The 21,142-nt window shown below is 39.5% G+C and overlaps 1 protein-coding gene across 1 annotated transcript in view; it reads right to left on the bottom strand.

Annotated features, from left to right (window-relative positions):
* The window catches only part of PLD5 (phospholipase D family member 5), a 368,734-nt gene that overhangs the window by 12,643 nt on the left and 334,949 nt on the right, over positions 1-21,142 (bottom strand). The window contains exons 6-8 of the mRNA XM_058533886.1: positions 19,392-19,589; positions 14,690-14,826; positions 3,530-3,698 (exon numbers count right to left, since the gene is read on the bottom strand). Coding sequence (XP_058389869.1) covers positions 3,530-3,698; positions 14,690-14,826; positions 19,392-19,589 — 504 coding nt within the window. The remainder of the gene's footprint in view (positions 1-3,529; positions 3,699-14,689; positions 14,827-19,391; positions 19,590-21,142) is intronic.

The raw sequence follows: 21,142 nt of genomic DNA, 5'->3' as shown, positions 1-21,142 counted from the left end.
AAAGTATTTTTAATTAAGGTATGTACATTGTTTTTTTTGGCCAAAATGCTATTGCACACTTAACAGACTACAGTATAGTACAAATGTAACTTTTGTATGCACTGGGAAACCAAAAAATTATGTGATTTGCTTTGTTGCGATGTTCACTTTATTGCAACATCCTGGAACCAAACCCACAATATTGCCAAGGTATTTTTGAACCCACAGACATGTGCATGGCTGCCTCAGTTTACAAAAACCAGTTGTATACAGATAAAAATGTCTATTTACCATCAATATTACCAAAATATTAGGGAGATTAAGGTGAAAATATATGTGAGAAGCAATATTTTTTCTTTTTTTTTTGAAATTTACAATAAATTCTAGAATTTAACGTCTTTAAATTGTTAATGATTTCAACATTTAAAAATATTTTAATGGCATGAATGAGTTGAAAACATTTTATCTGACGTTTTTTCTAATCCTCAGAGATGTAATTCAGATGTGTAGCTTCTCAAGTCTTTGAGAAAGTGTGGGATATGATGTTTTTGAATATAGATAGGAAAGACAAAAACGAACTTTGTAACTTCACTTGTTCCACATGCAGAGGCGACACAGTATAATGTTTAAGGGCTCAGGCTCAGCATTAGAAAGACTTGCATCGGAGTCTTTCTCTGTTATTAACTAGTGTCCTTGAGAGAGGTTATTTATCTCTCCTTAAGCGTCATTCTCCATGCCTGTAAAATGGGAAAAGTGTCTTCTTCATACTGTAGTTGTGAATATTAAGTAATACATACAAAGTGTTTAATGCAGTGCCTGGCTAATTGTATACACTCATGAATATAGCGGATTCCTTCACCTGTTTAAAAAATATTAAGCACTTACTATGTCCGGGCAATGTGAAGTAGGGTGCTGCCATAGCAACAACAACAAAAGCTTAATAAATGATGCAGCGAGGTTTACCCAATGGGCAGCAGGCAGCAAGTGAATTGCTATCGCAGGATGGAAAGATGGATACCCATGTTATGCAGTGGAGAAATATTTGGTAAAATCATAACCTGCATTTATTTGAAAGGAAGAGCAAGTACCCCTGAACCTTTGACTATAGGGCAAGGAATTGGAAAACAAAATGTGTGCAGTGTGTATTGGTTATTATTCGTGTTTTAGAAAATTATTAGAGGAGATAAATAAGCTCAGGGAAGGATTTGCTGGTTTGTAAGCAGATATGAAAGAGAATAGACTAGAAATTTGCTATTTCAAAGGGTTGGGAAAGCTGATTGTGCCTAGAGCTTAACAGTGGAAAACAAGTTTGAAAAATGCTGTAAGTGACCAGGCCAGTTAAGACTCGTCCTGCAGCAAAGATCAGATAGTTGGTGTAATTATAATTGGTATAATCTTCCCACCCACGTGTGATGCCCCAAATGAAGTTAGCATTAAAAAGAGAGGGAAGGAGAAAGACAGGGACAGGGAGAGAGGCAGAAGTATATGGCATAGAAGCATAATTAGGTGAGTTTGGGAACTACATACATCAGAAAAATTTGGCTGTGGCTACTGGTACATGGAAACGACTAGAAGCAAATAGATCAGAAGCCTAATAAGTTTCTGAGAAAATTGCATTGCCAAAGAAACCATGAGCTGGGACCAAAAACTCCTGTAATTGTTCATGCCTGAAAACAACCCTGGGGGCCAGCCTGGTGGCACAGTGGTTAAGTTCATGTGCTCTGATTCGACGCCCCAAAGTTTGGATCCCAGGCATGGTCCTATGGATCGCTCATCAAGCCATGCTGTGGCGGTGTTCCACATACAAAATAGAAGAGGACTGGCATGGATGTTAGCCCAGGGTCAACCCACTTCACCAAAAAAAAAAAAAAAAAAAAAATAAGCCCATAACCTTGGTCCTTGGTTTGAAGGAGCAGGAGTACAAGGACTTTATAACACTTCCCCAAAGGATTTTAAACTTGCTGTGGTCCAGTGACCACGGTGGGTCTCCCCCTCTTTCCGTTTCTGAATGGGAGTTTTCACTGTCCTTCTCCTGTCTCTGTTATGTGGGAAGGAGGTAACTTTAACCTCAGTTTTGGTTTTTGGGGGTGGTTGTTGTGTTTTCAGTCTCTGTGTCATTGAACTAGGAGGTGCCATGTCCAGACTTGCTGTTGCGAACTGCACGTCACTGGGAGGTCCTAAACTTTGGGCTGTGCAGTGACTGTGGGGGGATGAGGGCTCTCTATGTGGGAAGAGAGTAAAATGGATAGTGGGTGCCCACAATTTCAGACTGTGATGATTCACAAACCTGTTCCTTTGTCCTCTTGGGAGGAGCCGTCAGAAGGACGGCTGCCCTTCTGACCACACTCATCAGCCACCTTTGCCATTGGTGTGGTCAGGTGAGTGATTTATGGGCAGTGGAATGAAGGCTAAAGGGATGTTTGCCACCTCTAGGCCTAACCCGTCAATGCCTCTTGTGAAGTCCTCCAATCTCTTTCTTCTTCTGATTGGCCCCGGGATATTGAGGCTCAGGGCAATCTTGGAAGCCATGTGTCAAAGTTGACGGTGGAACCTCTGTCATCCTGGCTCTCTAAATGCTACCTGGATAGCCCCATCACCTAGAATAGGGCCTGGCACAGAGTAGGGTCTCAAGTACATTTGCTGAATGGCTGGGCACCGCTGAGACCTAGAGGAATATTGGGCATTAATTAGTCAGGTAAGGCGTGGAGAAGAAGAATGTCATAGGGAGAGGGAACAGCATGTTCAAAGGGCCTGAGGGAGCAGAGGGTGGTACATGTGAAGACCAGAGGATAGTCAAAGATAAGCTAGAGAGTCAGCGCATTTAGAATAGTACCAATTTCTAATCTTGCTTTCCTCATGGTATGCAGAGATGGATTAGCATGTGGCCCAGGGGCCCTGGAGCAAGCACGGGAACCCAAGCTAGGCAGACATTAGGACTAGGGTGGCGGGGGGTGGTCCATGCTGGTGCATATTCTAGTGCTCTGTTGCTCACAGTCTTACAATAAGAATAGTAGGTGAATGAAGCAGTTCAAACAAAATGGAGAGGATGCCACAGAAAGAGTGTGTAAAGAGGGCTACACTAAGGGGGCCGGCCCGGTGGTGTAGTGGTTAAGTTCGTGTGCTCAGCTTCGCGGCCCAGGATTTGCAGGTTCGGATCCCAGGCGCAGACCTATGCACCGCTTATCAAGCCACGCTGTGGCAGCGTCCCATATAAAGTGGAGGAAGATGGGCACGGATGTTAGTCCAGGGCCAGTCTTCCTCAGCAGAAAGAGGAGGATTGGCAGATGTTAGCTCAGGGCTGATCTCCCTCACACACACAAAAAAGAGGGCTACGCTGGAAGGGCTCCAGAAACTTGGCTCCGAGTCCTCTTTTTTATGTGTGATTGTTTTGAAAAATTACTTACCTACTTTTTGAAGTATTTTCACTATCAAAGATTGTGATCCTGGTTCTTATTGGAAGTTTATGTGTACGTGTGTGCTTACAGCTTTCACGGACATGTAAAGCATATCAACTCTTTTTATTTAATAGCATAGTCAATACAATACTTACAACTTTCAAACTGCAGTTGGCTATTTCAGTGCAAATAGCTTTAAGAGATGAAATAAAGTTAAATGTAAGGGGATCAGTTTCCTTCCAGAAGCTTATAAGGAGTCGAACTTTAACGCTTCGCAAAACTAATGCTTCTCTTATCTTCCCATCCAGATCTGGCCAGTAAGTCCTATAGAAATAATATCCATATAGATAAAAATAAAGAAAATAAGTTAGTTATGGAAAAGAAATTTACTACATTACAGAGAACGTTGATATTAATCGATTATCTCTTTGTTCTGTAATATATAAATAACCTGGTAGGACATTGAAAAAAAAGCAAGCCTCCTGGGTTAGGGTACCAGGAGACAAGGCCTTCCTGAGACCTGCCCCTACCTAAAATGAGGTGTCCTGCCACCAGGGAATCAGTCTGTGTGGGCTGAGGGCATGCATAGACTGACGGCCGCCGTAGACCATCCTCACTACACCTCCAACCCTACCTGGGCCTCATTTCACATGTGGGCTAAGAACCAACTTTTCAACAGAATTCCAGTTAGGAGCCTTAAGCACTCACTCTGTCCCCAAATTCTGCTCAAACTTTTCTTCTTGGGTAACACCCCCAAAATGAGCTTCTGCTCTAGTTATTGGAGATTTCCCACACTCTTATTTCCAGGCTGTCTTCCTCTCTCCTGACCAAGCCCCCTACTACTCTCGGCCCTTGGAATCCTCCATCAGGCCAACAGTTTCCCCTATAGCCCCAGCCTCCTCCCTGAATCCATAACCTTTTGCCTTAACAAAATCCTGACTCTTTAGGAGAAGCTGTGGCTTCTCCTAAAGTCCTGCCATGTGTTTTCCCCCAATACCTGCCCACTTGGTTTAGGATGCAGGGTCAGCCTTCCTGCTCTCCCCACAACACACACAGTGTCAATTCCAGATCTGTCACTTAATTCTCATGTTAAAACAGAAAACAACAGCAACTAGAAGGATGTGCAACTATGACATACAACTATCTACTGGGGCTTTGGGGGAAAAAAAAAGGAGGAGGATTGGCAATAGATGTTAGCTCAGAGCCGGTCTTCCTCAGCAAAAAGAGGAGGATTAGCACGGATGTTAGCTCAGGGCTGATCTCCCTCACAAAAAAAAAAACAAAAAAAAAACCCAGAAAACAATAAACTTTCCATCTTAAAGACAAGCCTCAGATCTCCTATCTCCCCTCAATCCTGTTATTTGTAGACCTTCTATTTACTCATTCAAATCTTTCCCTAATTCTGGGCCAATTCACTGTTGGGACTAATGATATATTATTCAAAACCTTAGCCCATCAGTTTCATAATCATTGCACCTCCAAAGGTCTCCTCTTTACATATGACCCTGGCCTCCTGGCCTTCAGGCTCCTCCACTCTCCTATCAAGCGTACGGGCCCCAGATCCATGATTCCTCCACTTTGCCTGGTCCATTGGTTTCTCCTGGTCTCCTTTCCCTGACCAGCCTAATCTTGGCTCTGATCACTTGAAGGACTCTTACTCTTCTCCCTTCCTCTCACTCTTGGCAAAATCTAAATCCTGGATCAGTGCTATAATTCCCTTGGACTATTTCAATAGCTACAAAGCTGAGATCTGTTGTAAAAAATCCTCTCAACCTTGTGCAGACCTGAGCAAACAGGAATGCATTCTGGCCCCCAACATCATTCGCCAATCCCTGCCTTTGTGTTGTGTCAGATCCACCTCCTGTACCTCTCTGTAATTATTCTAAACTTTGCCTCACTCTAGAGAAACTTGTTTCTTCCTTCAATCACAAAATTGAGGTTCTCGGTCATGGTCTTCCTCAACTCTCTACTCCGTATGGATACACCCATCCTTATCTCCTTCCCTCGGGCTCAGAGGATAAGGCATCTTCCTCACTGTCAGACCTGAACCTGCCCCTTCTCTCCAGGCTGTTCCCTGGACCCTCTGCAACTGCATTTGATTAGTCACTTTCCTGAAAATACCTCCAACTTCTCCCTCTCTAGCCTCCTCTTAGTTTGAAGAAAAAAATGTAAATCTCTCCCATTCAGAGAACCCTCGCCTGACTCTGCATTGCTCTGTGGTTGGTGCACAATCCTTTCCCTCTTTTGAACAAAACTTCTTGGCAGCAGAATCTAGAATCTCTGACTTTACTTCATCATCCTCCAATCACTCCTCAGCCCACTGTCCCCTGGCCTCCAGCCCACCATTCTTCTGCAAATCTTCTCCAAGTCAGCAGTGATATCCCAGCCACCAAATCTAATGGACATCATTCAATTCTGATTTTACTGTTAGACTAGGCTGCATGTGGCTCTGTTGATGGTTCCTTTCTTCTTGAAAATCGATTCTATTGGCTTCTGCGACTCTATGGTTTGCTGGTCTGCCCCTTACCTCTAGGACTGTTTGTTTACCTGTTCTAGGATCTCTTTAAATATCAGTGCTCCCTTAGGATTCCATCATCACCCTCTGTTCTTCTCACCCTACCTGCCATCTCCTTGGTGACTTTTATCTACGCACTTGGTTTTAATTGTCCTCTATTGTCTGAAGAGCTCCAAGTTCATGTCACCAGGCTAATCCACTTCAGACTTCATTCCGGATATCTTTATAAGATCTTTACAGATCTAAAGAACCTCGAATTCACAAATCTGCATATTTCCCTATACTTTTTATAGCCTTCCCTACTTTGTATAGCCTTCATCATCTAATCATCCAAAGTAAAAATCTGGGAATCATTCTTGTGTCTGCTCCCCTTTTTATCAATCATCACGACCAGAAATCACCCTCAGAAATATTCCTGGAACATATTCTCTTTAGTCTGTCCTTCCGAAGACTGCCCTAGTCTGGGCCCTCATTATCCCCGACCTGGGCCACTACAACAGCTCCAAATTAATTTTTCTGCCTCCAGTCTTGTCCCTGTCGAGTACATCCTCCATGACCATCAAAGCGATCCATCTGAAAGCATACCTCATCCTTTGATTAAAACAGAGTGGAGGCTCCCCGCAGTCACAAGACTCCCCAGTAGTCAGGCCCTCCTGCTCCTGGTCCTTGTCCCCTCTCCAATTTGATCTCTCATCACCTTACCTTCGGCTCTACGTTTCAGCACTGAACTGGTTACAGATCCTGGCCTGCGCCAGGCTATTTTTTTCCATCTGAAACTTTGCTCATGCTGTCACTTCTATCTGTCTCACTCTTTTCCTGACAAACTCTTGCATATTTTTAGATGTATTTCAGGTAGCATTTCCTCCAATAAGCTTCCTCTAACCGTGAAATTGCCATAGATGCCCCTTCACTGAGCATCCATAGCATTCTGTACTTATATCTATTGTTCCATTCACCCCATTGTGTCATGATAATCTATCCTGTGTCCATTTGCCTCTATTGGACAGTGCTCCTGGAACCATATGTTGTTTATACTTTAATCACTCTTTCAGAGTGCCCAATAAATATTTGTTGAATGAATACATAAATGAAAAATACTAATACCCCACAGACTAATCAGCCCACTTTTTTTTTTTTTTTGGTGCGGAAGATTGGCCCTGGGCTAATATCCGTGGCCATCTTCGTCTACTTTATATGGGATGCCGCCACAGCATGGCTTGACGAGTGGTGTGTCGGTCCGCGCCCGGGATCCAAATTTGTGAACCCCGGCCCACCGAAGTGGAGTGCGCAAACTTAACCACTATGCCACGGGCTGGCCCCCACAGCCTACATTTTTTTACTGAATAAATTTGATGTGTAACATTGTGTAAGTTTAAGGTGTACAGTGTGTTACTTTGGCATATTTATATTTTGTAATATGATTACTGATGTAGCAATATTTGTCACATTACATAATTGTAGTACAATATCGTCTATATCCATTATACTATGAATTAATTAGATCTCTATCGCTTATTTACTCTTGTTACAAGTTTGTACCCTTAAACACCATCACTCTTATCCACTCTCCTTATCCCCTGTTAACCACCATTTTACTCTTTGTTTTTTACAGGTTTAACTTTTTTAGATTCCACATATAAGTGATATCATACAGTACTTGTCTTCCTCTGTCTGACTTATCTATCTTAGTGTAATGTGCTCAAGGTCCATTCGTGTTCTAGCAAATGGGAGATATCTTCCTTTCTCATGGCTGAATAATATTTCATTTTGTATATGTACCACATTTTTGTATCCATTCATCCGTTGATGAGCATTTGGGTTGTCCCTCTATTCTGTCTATCACAAATAATGCTGCGATAAACACGGGAGTGCATACATTTCTTCAAAATCCTGTTTTCATTTCCTTTGGGTATACATCCAGAAGTGGAATTGCTCGATTTTATGGTAAATCTATTTTTAATTTTTTGAGGAACCTCCATATTGTTTTCCATAGTGGTTGGACCAGTTTACATTCCTGGCAACAATGTATAAGGATTCCCTTTTCACCACATCTTCGTCAGTACCTGCTGTCTCTTGTCTTCCCGATGATGGACATTCTAACAGGTGTGAGGTGATATTGTGATTTTGATTTGTATTTCTCTGATAATTCATGACATTGAACATCTTTTCATGTGTCTGTTACCCATTCTGATATCCTCTTTGAAGAAATGTCTATTTAGTTCTCCTGTACATTTTTAAGTCACATTGTTTGTTTTTTTGTAACTGAGTTGAAAGTTCTCTATATATTTTGGATATTAACCTCTTATCCTATATATGGTTTGCAAAAATTTTCTCCCATTCTGTAGGTTGTCTTTTCATTTTGTTAATTGTTTCTTTTGCTGTGCAGAAGCTTTTGAGTTTAATATAGTCCTATTTATTGATTTTTTTTCTTTTGTTGTTTATGCTTCTGGTGTAATGCCCAAAAAATTATTGCCAAGACCAATATCTATAAGCTTTTTCCCTATGTTTCTTTTAAGAGTTTTATGGTATCAAGTCTTATGTTTAAGTCTTTGATCCATTTTGAGTTAATTTTTGTGAGTGGTGTGGCATAGGGGTCCAATTTGATTGTTCTGCATGTGTTTCTCTAGTTTTCCCAGAACCATTTGTTGAAGAGTCTATCCTTTCCCCATTGGGTATTCTTGGCTCCCTTGTCAAATATTAGTTGACCACATAAGCCGGGGGGTTTAATTCTGGGTTCTGTATAATGTTGATATGTCTATTTTTGTGCCAGTACCATTCTGTTTTTATTACTAGGATTTGTAGTAGTTTGAAATGCAGAAGAGTGATACCTCCAGCTTTATTCTTTTTTCTCAAGATTGCTTTGACTGTTCAGGGTCTTTTGTAGTTCTACACAAACTTTAGGATTGTTTTTTCTATTTCTGTGAAGAATTACTTTGGTATTTTGATGGAGATTATGTTGAATCCTGAGATGGCTTTGGGTAGTATGGCAATTTTAACAATATTAATTCTTCTGATCCATGAACATGGATGTCTTTCCATTTGTTTGTGGCTTCTTCAATTTCTTTCAGCCAAGCTTTATAGTTTTAATTGTACAGATCTTTTACTTCCTTGGTTAAATTTATACCTAAGTATTTTATTGTTTTTGATGCTATTGTGAATGGGATGGTTGTCTTTATTTCTTTTTCAGATGCTTAAGATTCACATCATTAGTGTGAATGCAATTGATTTCTGTATGTTGATTTTGATTCTGCCACTTCACTGGAATTGCTGATTAATTCCAACAGTTTTTTGACTGATTCCTTGGAATTTTCTATATATAGGATCATATCATCAACAAATAACAACAATTTTACTCCTTCATTTCCAATATGGATGACTTTTATTTCTTTGTCTTGCCTAATTGCTATACTTAAGACTTCCGGTACTGTATTGATTAGGAGTGAGGTGAGAGTGGGCATTCTTGCCTTGTTCTTGATCTTAGGGGAAATGCTTTCAAGTTTTCCTCATTGAATATAATGTTAGCTGTGGATTTGTCACATATGCCTTTATTATGTTGAGGTATGGTCCTTCTATATGCGTCTGTTAAGGGTTTTTAATCATGAAAGGATGTTGTATTTTGTCAAATGCTTTCTCTGCATCTACTGAGATGGTCATGTGATTTTTATCTTTCATTTTATTGATGTGATGTATTACATTTATGATTTGCATATGTTGAACCATTCTTGCATTCCAGGGATAAATCTCACTTGGTCATGCTGTATAATCCCTTTAATGTGTTCTTGAATTTGGTTTGCTAATATTTCATTGAGAATTTTTGCATCTATATTCATCAGGGATATTGGTCTATAGTTTTCTTTTCTTGTGGTATCCTTCTCTGGTTTTGGTATCAAAGTAATGTTGGCCTCGTAGAATGAGTTTGAATGTGTTCCCTCCTTTTTGATATTTTGGAAGAGTTTGAGAAGGATTGGTGTTAATTCTATAAATGCTTGGTAGAGTTCTCCAGTGAAGCCACATGGTCCTGGAGTTTTCTGTGTCGGGAGTTTTTTGATTACTGATTCAATCTCTTACTCATTATTGGTCTGTTCAGATTTTCTATTCTTAATTCAGTCTTGGTAGGTTGTGCATTTCTAGAAATGTATTCATTTCTTCTAGGTTATGTAATTTGTTGGCATATAAATGTTCATGGTAGTCTCTTATGACTCTATGTATTTCTGTAGCATCAGTTTTAATGTCTCCTCTCTCATTTCTAATTTTATTTGAGTTTTTCTTCTTAGTCTACCTAAGGGTTTGTCAGTTTTGTTTATCTTTTTGAAGAACTAGTGCTGAATTTCATTGATGCTTTCTATTGTTTTTCTGGTCTCTATATCATTTATTTCCACTCTGATCCTTATTATTTCCTTCCTTCTGCTAAGTTTGGGCTTAATTTGTTCTTCTTTTTCTAGTTCCCTGAGGTGTAAACTTAGGTTGTTTATTTGAGATCTTTCTAAATTCTTAATATGTGCATTTATTGCTGTAAATTTTCCTCTCAGAACTGCTTTTGCTACATCCCATAATATTTTATATGTTGTGTTTTCATTTTCATTTGTTTTGAGATAATTTTTTATTTCTCTCTTGATTTCTTCTTTGATCCAATGATTGTTTAGAAGTGTGTTGTTTAGTTTCCACATATTTGTAAATCTTCTCACTTTCCTCTTATTGTTAATTTCTAGTTTCACACCATTGTGGTCAGAGAAGATAGCTGATATGGTTTCAATATACTTAAATTTGCTAAGATTTATTTTGTGGCTTATTATTTGATCTATCCTGGAGAATGTTCCATGTGCACTTGAGAAGAATGTGTATTCTGCTGCTGTTAGGTGAAATCCTCTGTATATGTCTGTTAAGTCCATTTGTTCTGAAGTGTGCTTCAATTCCAATGTTTCCTTGTTGATTTTCCATCTGGACAATCTATCCATTGCTGATAGCAGGGTATTGAAGTCTCCTACAGTTATTGTATTGTTGTCTATTTTTCCTTAAGATCTGTTATTAAAATTGCTTAATATATTTCAGTGTTGGGGTGTTGGGAGCATATATGTTTACAAGTGTTAATATCTTCTTGATGTACTGACCCCTTTATCATTATATAATAACCTTCTTTGTCACTTGTTACCCTTTTTTTTTTTTGTTTGTTTGTTTTTTTGTGAGGAAGATCAGCCCTGAGCTAACATCCATGCCAATCCATCTCTTTTTGTTGAGGAAGACCGGCTGTGAGCTAACATCTATTGCCAATCCTCCTCCCTTTCTTTTTTTCCCCCAAAGCCCCAGTAGATTGTTGCACGTCACAGTTGCACATCCCTCTAGTTGCTGTACGCAGGACACGGCCCCAGCATGGCCAGAGAAGCGGTGTGTCAGTGCGCACCCAGGATCCGAACCTGGGCCGCCAGCAGCAGAGCGCGCGCACTTAACTGCTAAGCCACGGGGCCCGCCCCACTTGTTACCCTTTTTGGCTTGAAGTCTATTTTGTCTGATATAAGTATGGTTCACCCACTTTGTTTGGGTTTCTGCTTGCTTGGAATATCATCTTCCATCCTTTCACTTTGAGCCTACATGTGTGTTTAGAGCTGAAATCAGTCTCCTGTAGGCAGCATACAGTTGGGTCTTGTTTTTTTTACCCAGCCAGACACTTCGTGCCTTTTGATTGGTGAGTTCAATCCATTTACATTTAGGGTGATTATTGATACATAAGAATTCACTACTGCCATTTTATCTCTTGCCTTCTGGTTATTTTGTTTCTCCATTGTTTCTTTTTCCTCCTGTTTCCGTCTACCATTGTAAGTTGGTGGTTTTCCATGGTAATTTGCTCAGTCTCCCCTTTCTTTATGTTTCATATCTCTGCTCCAAATTTTTGCTTTGTGGTTACCATGAGGTTTACATAAAACATCTCATAGATAAAATAGTCCTTTTTCTGCTGATAGCAATTTATCTTCATTTGGCTATAAAGGTTCCATCCTTTTACTCTTCCCCTTTTATATTTTTTGATGTCACAAATTATCTCTGTTTATGCTGTGACTTCATTACCGAGTTGTAGTAGCTATAGTTATTTTTAATGCTCTTTTGCTTTAACCTTTATGCTATAGTTACCAGAGGGGAAGGGGGGAGGGAGGAGGGTGAAAGGGATAATTCGGCACATGTGTGTGGTGATGGGTTGTAATTAGTATTTTGGTGGTGAACATGATGTAGTCCATGCAGAAATAGAAGTACAATGATGTACACTTGAAATTTTTACAATGTTATAAACCAATGTTACTGCAATAAACAAAAAATTAAAAAAAAAAAAAACAGCCATGTAGTACGTATGAACAAGGTATGCAATTTTTCTGGCCACCACCATAAAATAAAGGACTTGGGCTTGGGCTAAACCAATTATTTCCAAAAAAAAAAAAAAAAAAAGAAAAAAAGAGTTAATATACTATTCTAAAAAAGAGTTACATTATTCTAATTCTGGGTGACTATTTATCACCTTAATCAGAGTTTTGTGTACTTTTGTCATTTCATTTCAGCTTGAAGAGCTCCTTTCAACATTTTTGTAAGGCAGGTCTAGTGGTGGTGAACTCCCTCAGCTTTTATTTGTCTGGGAAAACCTTTATTTCTCCTTCATATCTGAAGGATAACTTTCCCAGATAGAGTATTGTTGGCTGTTGGCCTACATTTTTATTGATCCTTCACACATTTACTGATTTCCTTTTGAAAGATGTATTTCATGTGACTGAAGAAATAAATAATGAACAACCCCAAACTGAGACCTAAATAAACATGCAAGTTGCTTAAAGAAATAGAGCTTGATTGCTAACTCAGGAAGAAATGAAATAGGGCTTCTGATTATTTACTGCAGGATTTATTTAGCCACACATCATTATTCCACTCATTTCTTACCTCTTTGAAAAGCAGAAGTTACTTCTAACACTATTTCTAAATGATAGAGTATATATTTTTTTACAAGTTATCAACCATTTCTAATTTGAGAGCACATGAATTGTTTCTCTTTTATTTGAATGTTTAGCAGTGTGCAGGCTAAAAGTTAAGCCTGTAGGATATTAACACACTGATATTTGATAATATCTGTTTGTTTATTCAAGTTGAATTCACTCCTAAAAAATTTCCCCAGGAAAAGTGAAGACAAGTAACCAGTCTCACTTTAAAAATTTTTTCATTCATATGATTGAGAAGAATTTAATTATAACTTGGATGTTTGAACTACTTCTTAAATCTCTGATGACTTTTCATTTAGAATCTAAATGCATTGAGAAGTTTGAAATATTGTAAGTATGATAAAAGAACTGCTTTAGTAATAGCTGAAAAAGTAGATTAATAACCAAAATGTAAAATTTCAGGTGTCTCTCTTGTTCTTTAAAATTTTTGCATTTTCTTTAACTTTTATATTTCCAAGATATTTTAGATTCTCCATACTAATTCCTTCCCCCTTGGCCATGACGGATCTTAATTCTGTTTGTGAGACTTCAGGAAATGAAGGTTTTGTCAGTCCTAAGAAATCATCATCCCATCCTAACATGTAAGTCCATAAACTTGACCTTTCTCCTTCTGAAGAATAGGAAAATCAGGCAAAACCTATCTGTTATGTTTTAAAATCTTCCCAAAGTGAAGCTGAAGGCTAAAGCTAAATCTAAAACAAAATAAACAATAAGTAGGAGAAACATGAAAAAGAGAGATAGAAAAGACATGAAAGTATGTGGGAAAAACTCCATGAACGTTCAAAGGATGCACAATATTTTAAAGTAAAAGTGTTTTAATAATGTGCATCTTGCAGCTTAAAATACTTTTCAATGGTCGTTAGGAATAATCACTTTCTGGGAGAAACTCGCCTTTTGCAATCCGATAGTCATTTGCATAAATAAGTTGCATATTATGCATATGTGAGGTTAGCAATATGAAAAACATTCAAGCAATATAGGGCACACAATCATTTAACCTCAGTAGAGGGGTATTTTGAAATTGTAATTTCCCAATTAAAAAGGTCTCAGCTTGTGCTCCCAGAAAGGTGCACTTTGAAAACTTTTTCTGGATTAAATAGATTATTCAAAACTTTTACAGGCATTCAAATCTCTGCATTCTCAGCAAGAAAGCAAAAGTGAGAAATACCCAGTACCTGGCCATGCATTTGTACAATGATTTAGGGGCATACATTCTGCCCCTGAATTTATTCCACACTTAAACAATGAGGAATTACTGGAAAACCTCTCCATTGTTAAGATGCTCCCTCCCTCATACAGAGGAATGGATTGACTGAGATCATAGACATTTTAAGTTTCTTTCTCTTTTAAGTTGAAAACATATGATGGAAACTTAGCATTTAATAAAGACCAACATTAATATGAGCAAGTGATGCCTCCTTGAAGGAAAATTCTGCCGGACCTACTCAGTTTCAGAATGTCCATCAGGTACATCTCAATAATAATTTTCAAAAAATATTTTTTTTCAAATAATGTTTATTTTTCAAATAATTTTCAAGTTGAAAACAACTCAATCCTCGTTCTATAGTCGCACTCATGCCTATAAAGTAAACGACTGAGGCACGTCTGTAGGGTACCCGTCCCTCCTCAGTGAGACCCTGAGTCCTTAAGATGGACTGAGGGAGGAGATGCATCATGGGTAAGCCACAAATGGACACGGAGCAGATTTGAAGGGTGTGTGACCTAACACGACCTGATAGCATCTCAGTGTCCAGGCTGGTTTCTCCTGTGGCCCCCAGTTTAGTGCCTGGCCCTGGGGGTGGGTTCTAAGTGGAGGGTCCCCACTCACTGACCTTCCGGTGCTTGTGCTGGAGATGGGCAAGTAGTCCGTGACCGCGATGTACACATACTGCTTGGCGTCATCTATCACGCTGTAGATGGCGTCTATGTCAAAGCTTCTGTTTTTAGGGCAAAAGAGTTTGGGAGAATTCTGTGAAGACACAAAAACCAAACTTTCAGAGTATTATTTTTTCTCATCTGGGGATGTCTCTTGTTGGTTGCTGTTTTTTTAATTTCTTTTAATGGATCTTAGCTTTTAACTAAATTTTTGCCAACCTACTTCCCAGGTCTTTATGAGATTAGACAAATATATTTTCAATCCTGTCAAAGTTGAGGCATGTAGAGATCATGGTAGGGTGGGTCTCAAGTCTGTCCTTTAAGTCTGTTTTGGGAGGGAATTCTTGCTTTCAATGCACACCTCTGATTTTCTGAGAAGTCCTCAGCTTTAAACTTATGCGTTCCTGTCATACATAGCTATTAATTTTCTCAGGCCTTACCATATAATATATATATACACATATGGCAAGCAATTTACCCTAGAAGTCACTTCATTTGAAAGGTGATGTGGCTATGAAAATATTCAAGACACACAATGCAAAAATCTTGTTTCTTTCCCCCCGAATCCTTCATCGAGTCAGGAAGAGGAGTGTTGATTGTTGAGAAAGGGTCATCAATAGTTGTAGAGGAAAAACCAAGTAAGTTATTAAGATGCCCAAATTCATCAGAAGAAACAGAAAAGAAGGATATTCTGAGAGACTTAAGCAAAATGAAAAAAGAGGCAAAGTATACCTAGGTATTTTTCTCACGTTGCTCAAAGTGGTTTCCATCTTATAAAAATACGGTGTTTTTAGATGAAGTTGCTATAGAAAGGGAAAGAAGGACTTTGGTTTTCTCATTGTTTTTCCCCTGGACAGGACTGAAAATAGTGTTTCTGTAGTTCTTGTCTTACTCTGACAAACAAGCAGAGGAGCACAAATAATGCAAAGGGTGCTTACTACCAAAAGGCTGAATAAATGGTTTCTGGCACTGCCCAGAATGGCAGTGTTGGCTCCTTCATCAAATGCTCCTCCAGTATTGGTGTCAAGGGCCCTCCTCAAATGTTCAAGAACAACTCCCCACCCTCTGCTGGCAGGAATCCCTACCCCAGCTTAGATGGAGGAAGATGAAGGTGTGGGACGGGATGCTCAACCCTGAAGGAGCATGGGGGTGAGGAAGAGGGGGGCTGAGGAAGGAAGGTGTTGAACCTCACACACCCTCCAGGTGTCCCTGCTCAGAAAGCCGTCTTGGCAAGTGAGCATCAGAATGAGTTTTTGATTATTTAAATTATATTTTTTTGGAATGAAGATGAGCTTCCAAGTCTTTAAAAAAAAAACTAATGCAAAAAATAAAAATTCCCAGATCAAAAAATAAATAAAAAAACAAAAAATAAAACAAAGGAACAAAGCCCATTGCTAATCCTACACTCGTTTCCCAGCACTCACACTCACAGATTCTTCATCTGTTACAGAGACAGAGATGCTGCAGCCCCTGCCTCCTACTCCTGACTGCCCCTCCCTCCTTCAGGCACTAGTGCTTTTTGCTGGGGCTTCTACACATCTTCCTAACTCATTTCCTTGTCTGCATGATGTTTAGCAAGGGAACACACACGTGTCACTCTCAGGACCCCTGGTCTCTCGGAGTCCAATCTGATCCCATTGGGAGGATGGATCCACAGCCCTCGGCGACCCACTTCCCTCCGTTTCTCTGCCTGCCTCTTTTGTGGCTACCATGCCCTCTGTGCCCCAATTGGAATTAATCCTCAGCCCATGGCCGTGTTCTCATCTGTCTGCCTCTGTGCTTCAGCTCTATTTAATGAAAATCAAATCTGTAAAAGATGAATTTTATGGTATGTAAATTATATCTCAGTAAGGCTGTTAAAAATGTAATTAACGATACATAGTGGAGGTTCTAAAGAGGAATATAATGTGGTATTTTCCGTAGCAGCATCAAGTTCTATTTAACGTCCGCCCTCATTCACTAAAAATATCTCATATGCGTGACAGATGGGTGGATGAACTAAACAATAAACAACAAGAAGTGAAATCTGTCTACCACCCAGATCAATAAAAACAGACCTTGAACTAACTCCTCTTTATCTTAGAAAGAAAATGCATAATCTCAAGGGCTCTAAAAAGAAATCTACAAGATAGGATAAAACTCAGCCAACTATCGTTCCAATCTTCTGATTTCAATGGAAAATCTAAGAAAATTGGAATTACCTGGCCCCAATTACTAGAGAGCACATCGTTAAATCTAACCCGGCACCTCTTTGCGTTCCATGAGAAAATTGGAAATAATCCATATTTATATCATAACTTAAAATTTATATTTAACCATGCTAAGTTATGAATCATCTCAAATCTAATTTTGGGAATGGTAATTCTTAAGGTCTTCAAATATATTTTTGTGTGTGCATGAATTTAGTCTTGGGATTGTCAGTTTATAAAAATATAATGTACTATTTTAAGATATTTTACAACAAATATTTTAAACTTAAATAAATTTGTCTTGGCATTTGTTTGGTACGTATTACTCAGAAAACTGTATGCATCTAGAACTTTTTATTAACATTATTAATAATAAAACCAATCCAACATTTATTGCTGCTTTTAGGAAGCCCCAAGTAGGGTGCTGGGAGTGCCAATATGAAGAGAGTACAGTATATGACCTTCAGAGCCTTCTAAATAGTGGGAGGGAGGATCAAGAAACAAATAGTTACAAAAATTTGAGAAATGCTATCATTGAGGCGAGGTCAAGAAGCTCTGGGCAAAGGATACCAATTCTAATAGTGGGTTTTCTGACTTTATTTTACACGTGTAAGATTTCATACATACCTCTGCAAAAATTATGTTCAATTAATTCAAAGGTAGGCTTGATATTAATAGGAATTAGCAACATAATAAGTTAAACTAATAAAATAATTAAAAATAGAAAAATAAGAGCATTGCATAGTTTAAAAGACTATACCTGACGGAATGTTTCACAACTCAACTTATTTCGTGGCAAACTGTGTAATAAAAAGCAATTTTTAAATCTGCCCTGGAATATGACAAAGACCTTGCATTTTAGTAGATGTTATTAAAGGCCTGGGCCCTCTCTTGATGTAGATCAACAAACTTTGGGATCAACAAAGGAGGACTCCCGCACCTTTTCAAGGGGCAGAATTTAAATTTATGCAACAACCACATTCACTCATCTCTAAGATTAAAATTGTAAATTCAAAGTCCAGCAATAATCTGAGATTTGCTCATAATTCATCTATTTCTTGCTGCTTCCCATCTGTTCTACTGGACCTGGAGGAGCCAGTGTCCCTTGGGGTATCATGTCACCCTGTTACCATCTGGATTAAGGGTTCCTTGACAAATTTCCTATTGCTCCTCATCTACAAAATGAGAATGATATCTGGCCTTCTTGTCTTATAAGGTTGTCTTGAGAGGAAATGAAATTGAATATATAACATAATTTTGTTAGTAAAATGCTCTATGCAATACGCTACTTGCTACTGCATTATTGACCTCCACACATTTAAAAAAAAGTTTTTTTAGCTCCCTTTGATGAAAATCTTTCATAGTCTATTTTCTGCTATTCATATTTACGTGAATTTGTCATTTAAGACAAACAACTTCAACTTCCTCTTTTCTCTCTATTGCTACATTTCTAAATTTTCAGATTGTGCTTTCATTTTAATAAACAAAAGGGATACGATTCACTTGTCAATGAAATGCTCTTCAGTGACATAGAAGTTGTTGGCATAAAAGCACGGCCTGTCATTGGAGAAACAGCCATGTTAAATTGGGAGCATGGTTTAGAGAAGTTTCTCTGAGCATCAGGATTAATTCAGAAGGCTGATTCACAGAAAAATTCTAAGCTCTCCCCCCCCAGGTCCTGTGGATCAGATCCTGGGTGAGGGTGGGGCGACTGTAAATCTGCATTTTAAACAGGCTCCCCAGCTGGTTCTCAAGTATTTTAAAGTTTGAGGACCAGGGCACAGGAATTTATATTGCCCATTCCCAGTAACACTGTGGGGCCAGCTGTAATGTGTGGGCAGTAGTGTGGAGGGTGGGGAGGGTGGGGGTGGGTGGGGTGGTGGTTTTCAGTGTAGTCAGAGGCCTGGGAGCTGTGCCCTGCCCTCCTGGGCGGGCCCCTTGCCCTCCTGCCTCAATCAGGTACCAAAGCTCTGCTTTTGTCTGTTTTATACACTGGGGTTCCCTCAGATTTATTTCATCAAAGGGTTCTACTGCTAAAAACAAGTCTGAAAATCAGTGACGTGGGGCATCAATAATGGGATTTGGTGCCAGAAGACCTGGATGCCGGTGCCCCTCTTGGCACTTGCCACCTGAGGGTCTTTGTGCTACTGAATAAGCTTCAGTGTCCTGGTGTGTAACACGGTCACAATCCGGGGTCCGCCCTACAGGACGATTGTGGGGATCAGATCAGATAACACAAAGGATCCAAAACTAGGAATAGTTATTAAGATTTATTATTGTTATTATCATTAGGGACAAGGTGTGGTTGAGCCTAAGCGTTGACACATTTTAACTCTTCAAGGGATGGGACAGAACCAATCTGTCAGATTCATCTTGGCCCAACTCAAGATCACACTTGAACAGTCCAACCTAATAAAGGGTCTTCAGAGCAGGGAGGAGGAAGAGGAGGAGACAGAGGGCAGCAACTCACCGACACGAACGCTTGAGATTTGGTTTCGTTCAACTGAAGCTGCAATTTCTTTTCATTGTCATAGACCCCATAGAGCCTCTTGGACCAGGTCAGAGGCACTCTGCTCTTGAATTTTAATGAGCTGTATAAAGCGAATATCCTCTGCAGATCGAGGACCAGGCAGCTGCAGTTGTAGAAGATGACACCGAGTTCTTTCATCTGTGAAATTAAAATGGAAAGCATCAATGCCGTGTGCATCTGAGAGTGTTATTTTCAGAGGGAAAAAATGCCCAAGAATGCAGCAGCAGCGACTTTTTTTTCTTGCAGTTGATAACAGAAGTATGTTGACACAGGCACGTTGTGGTATGTGGAAATGATGCGTTACAAAAATGCTTAAATATTTAAGGAGATCTTTTGCTTGCCTTTGGCCTGTGGGCTCTTACAGATAATTTTTCCATATTCACCTATACTTTTCATATCAGCTCTTCCAATCCATTTCCTTAACACTAATATTTTTGTACGAACCCTCAAATCATGCAGCAGTATAAAGGTTGACTGTTAATTACCATGTAACAAAACGGTTAGATCATGGATTCCAGAGTCAGATTGCCTGGAATTAAGTTCCAGCTCCACAACTTTCTAGCTCTGTGACTTTGGGCAAGATACTTAATCTCTGGGCCTTGTTTTCTTCTTCCATAAAATGGAGATAATAGTATGTATTTCATACAGTTGCTATGATGCTTAAAATGGTTAATACATGTCAGCGGCTTAAAATTTATCATGTACCCCATCACATGATAACCACTAAAAATATGTTAGCAATTATTATTCTTATTAACATTGCACAAGCCATAGAGGAATAAACCAATGGAATCTTGCAACAAAGAGACCATAGATTATGTTATCTACCTCCCTCAGTGCACAGATGAGGAAAGTAAAGCTCGCACGGGTAAACAAAAATGCTTGCCCCAAGATAGACATCTAGACAGCGGTAGATCAAGAATTTGGACGCAGGTTTCTGACCCTTCATCAAATACACCCAGGAGCATAGCAGCACTGGCTTCATCTGAGTCCAGTATCACTTTGTAAACATTACAGATGATTCTAATTTAGTCAATGAAAGTGACAAAGTGAAATCTCGGTCACAAAAGAACAGCACAAATATACATGTTTTTTTGATCGGAACACCCAGTGAGGGGTTTGTGGGCTTGGCCCGTCAGGGAGCTGGGGTCCACTGATTATTAAACTCCCTTCCTATCCCTTCCTCCAGCCCCCTACTCAAGATTCTACTTGGGATTATAGGAGAGGTCATCCACCAGGTAGGGACCTGTCTCTCCTTGCCCCCTGGGACTCCCCAGTACACCATGCCATCGAGTTCTTTCCATGCTCATCAGCATCCATCTGGAATCATACCAGCTCCAATGCACACAAGTTACTTACTCTGCTGATGGACTTTTTCCTTTAATGCAAAAAATAAAGCAATGAGCATCCTTGCACGTATATCTTTGTGCACTTGTGCAAGTATTTCTTTTGTATAGATTTCTAGAATTGAATGGACAAACACATTTAGGACAATTAGAGGTTAAGAAAGTGGGAGGAGATAGAGTGGGGAGGGGATATCAGATATGTGCAAAGGCACTGAGGCTGGTGGGGATATAATCAGAGCTGTGTGGCTGAAGTTGAGTGAGACAGGGGAGAATGTGTGTGTGTGTAAATATTTTTTTCTGATGGCAGGGGGTAATACCGGAGGGAAAAGGATGTCAGATCATCAG

This window comes from Diceros bicornis, chromosome 38 (assembly GCF_020826845.1).
Source record: "Diceros bicornis minor isolate mBicDic1 chromosome 38, mDicBic1.mat.cur, whole genome shotgun sequence".
In the NCBI taxonomy this organism is placed as follows: Eukaryota; Metazoa; Chordata; class Mammalia; order Perissodactyla; family Rhinocerotidae; genus Diceros; species Diceros bicornis.
The sequence above is the reverse complement of the archived record's forward strand: the minus strand, read 5'-3'. Positions and strand labels throughout refer to the sequence as shown.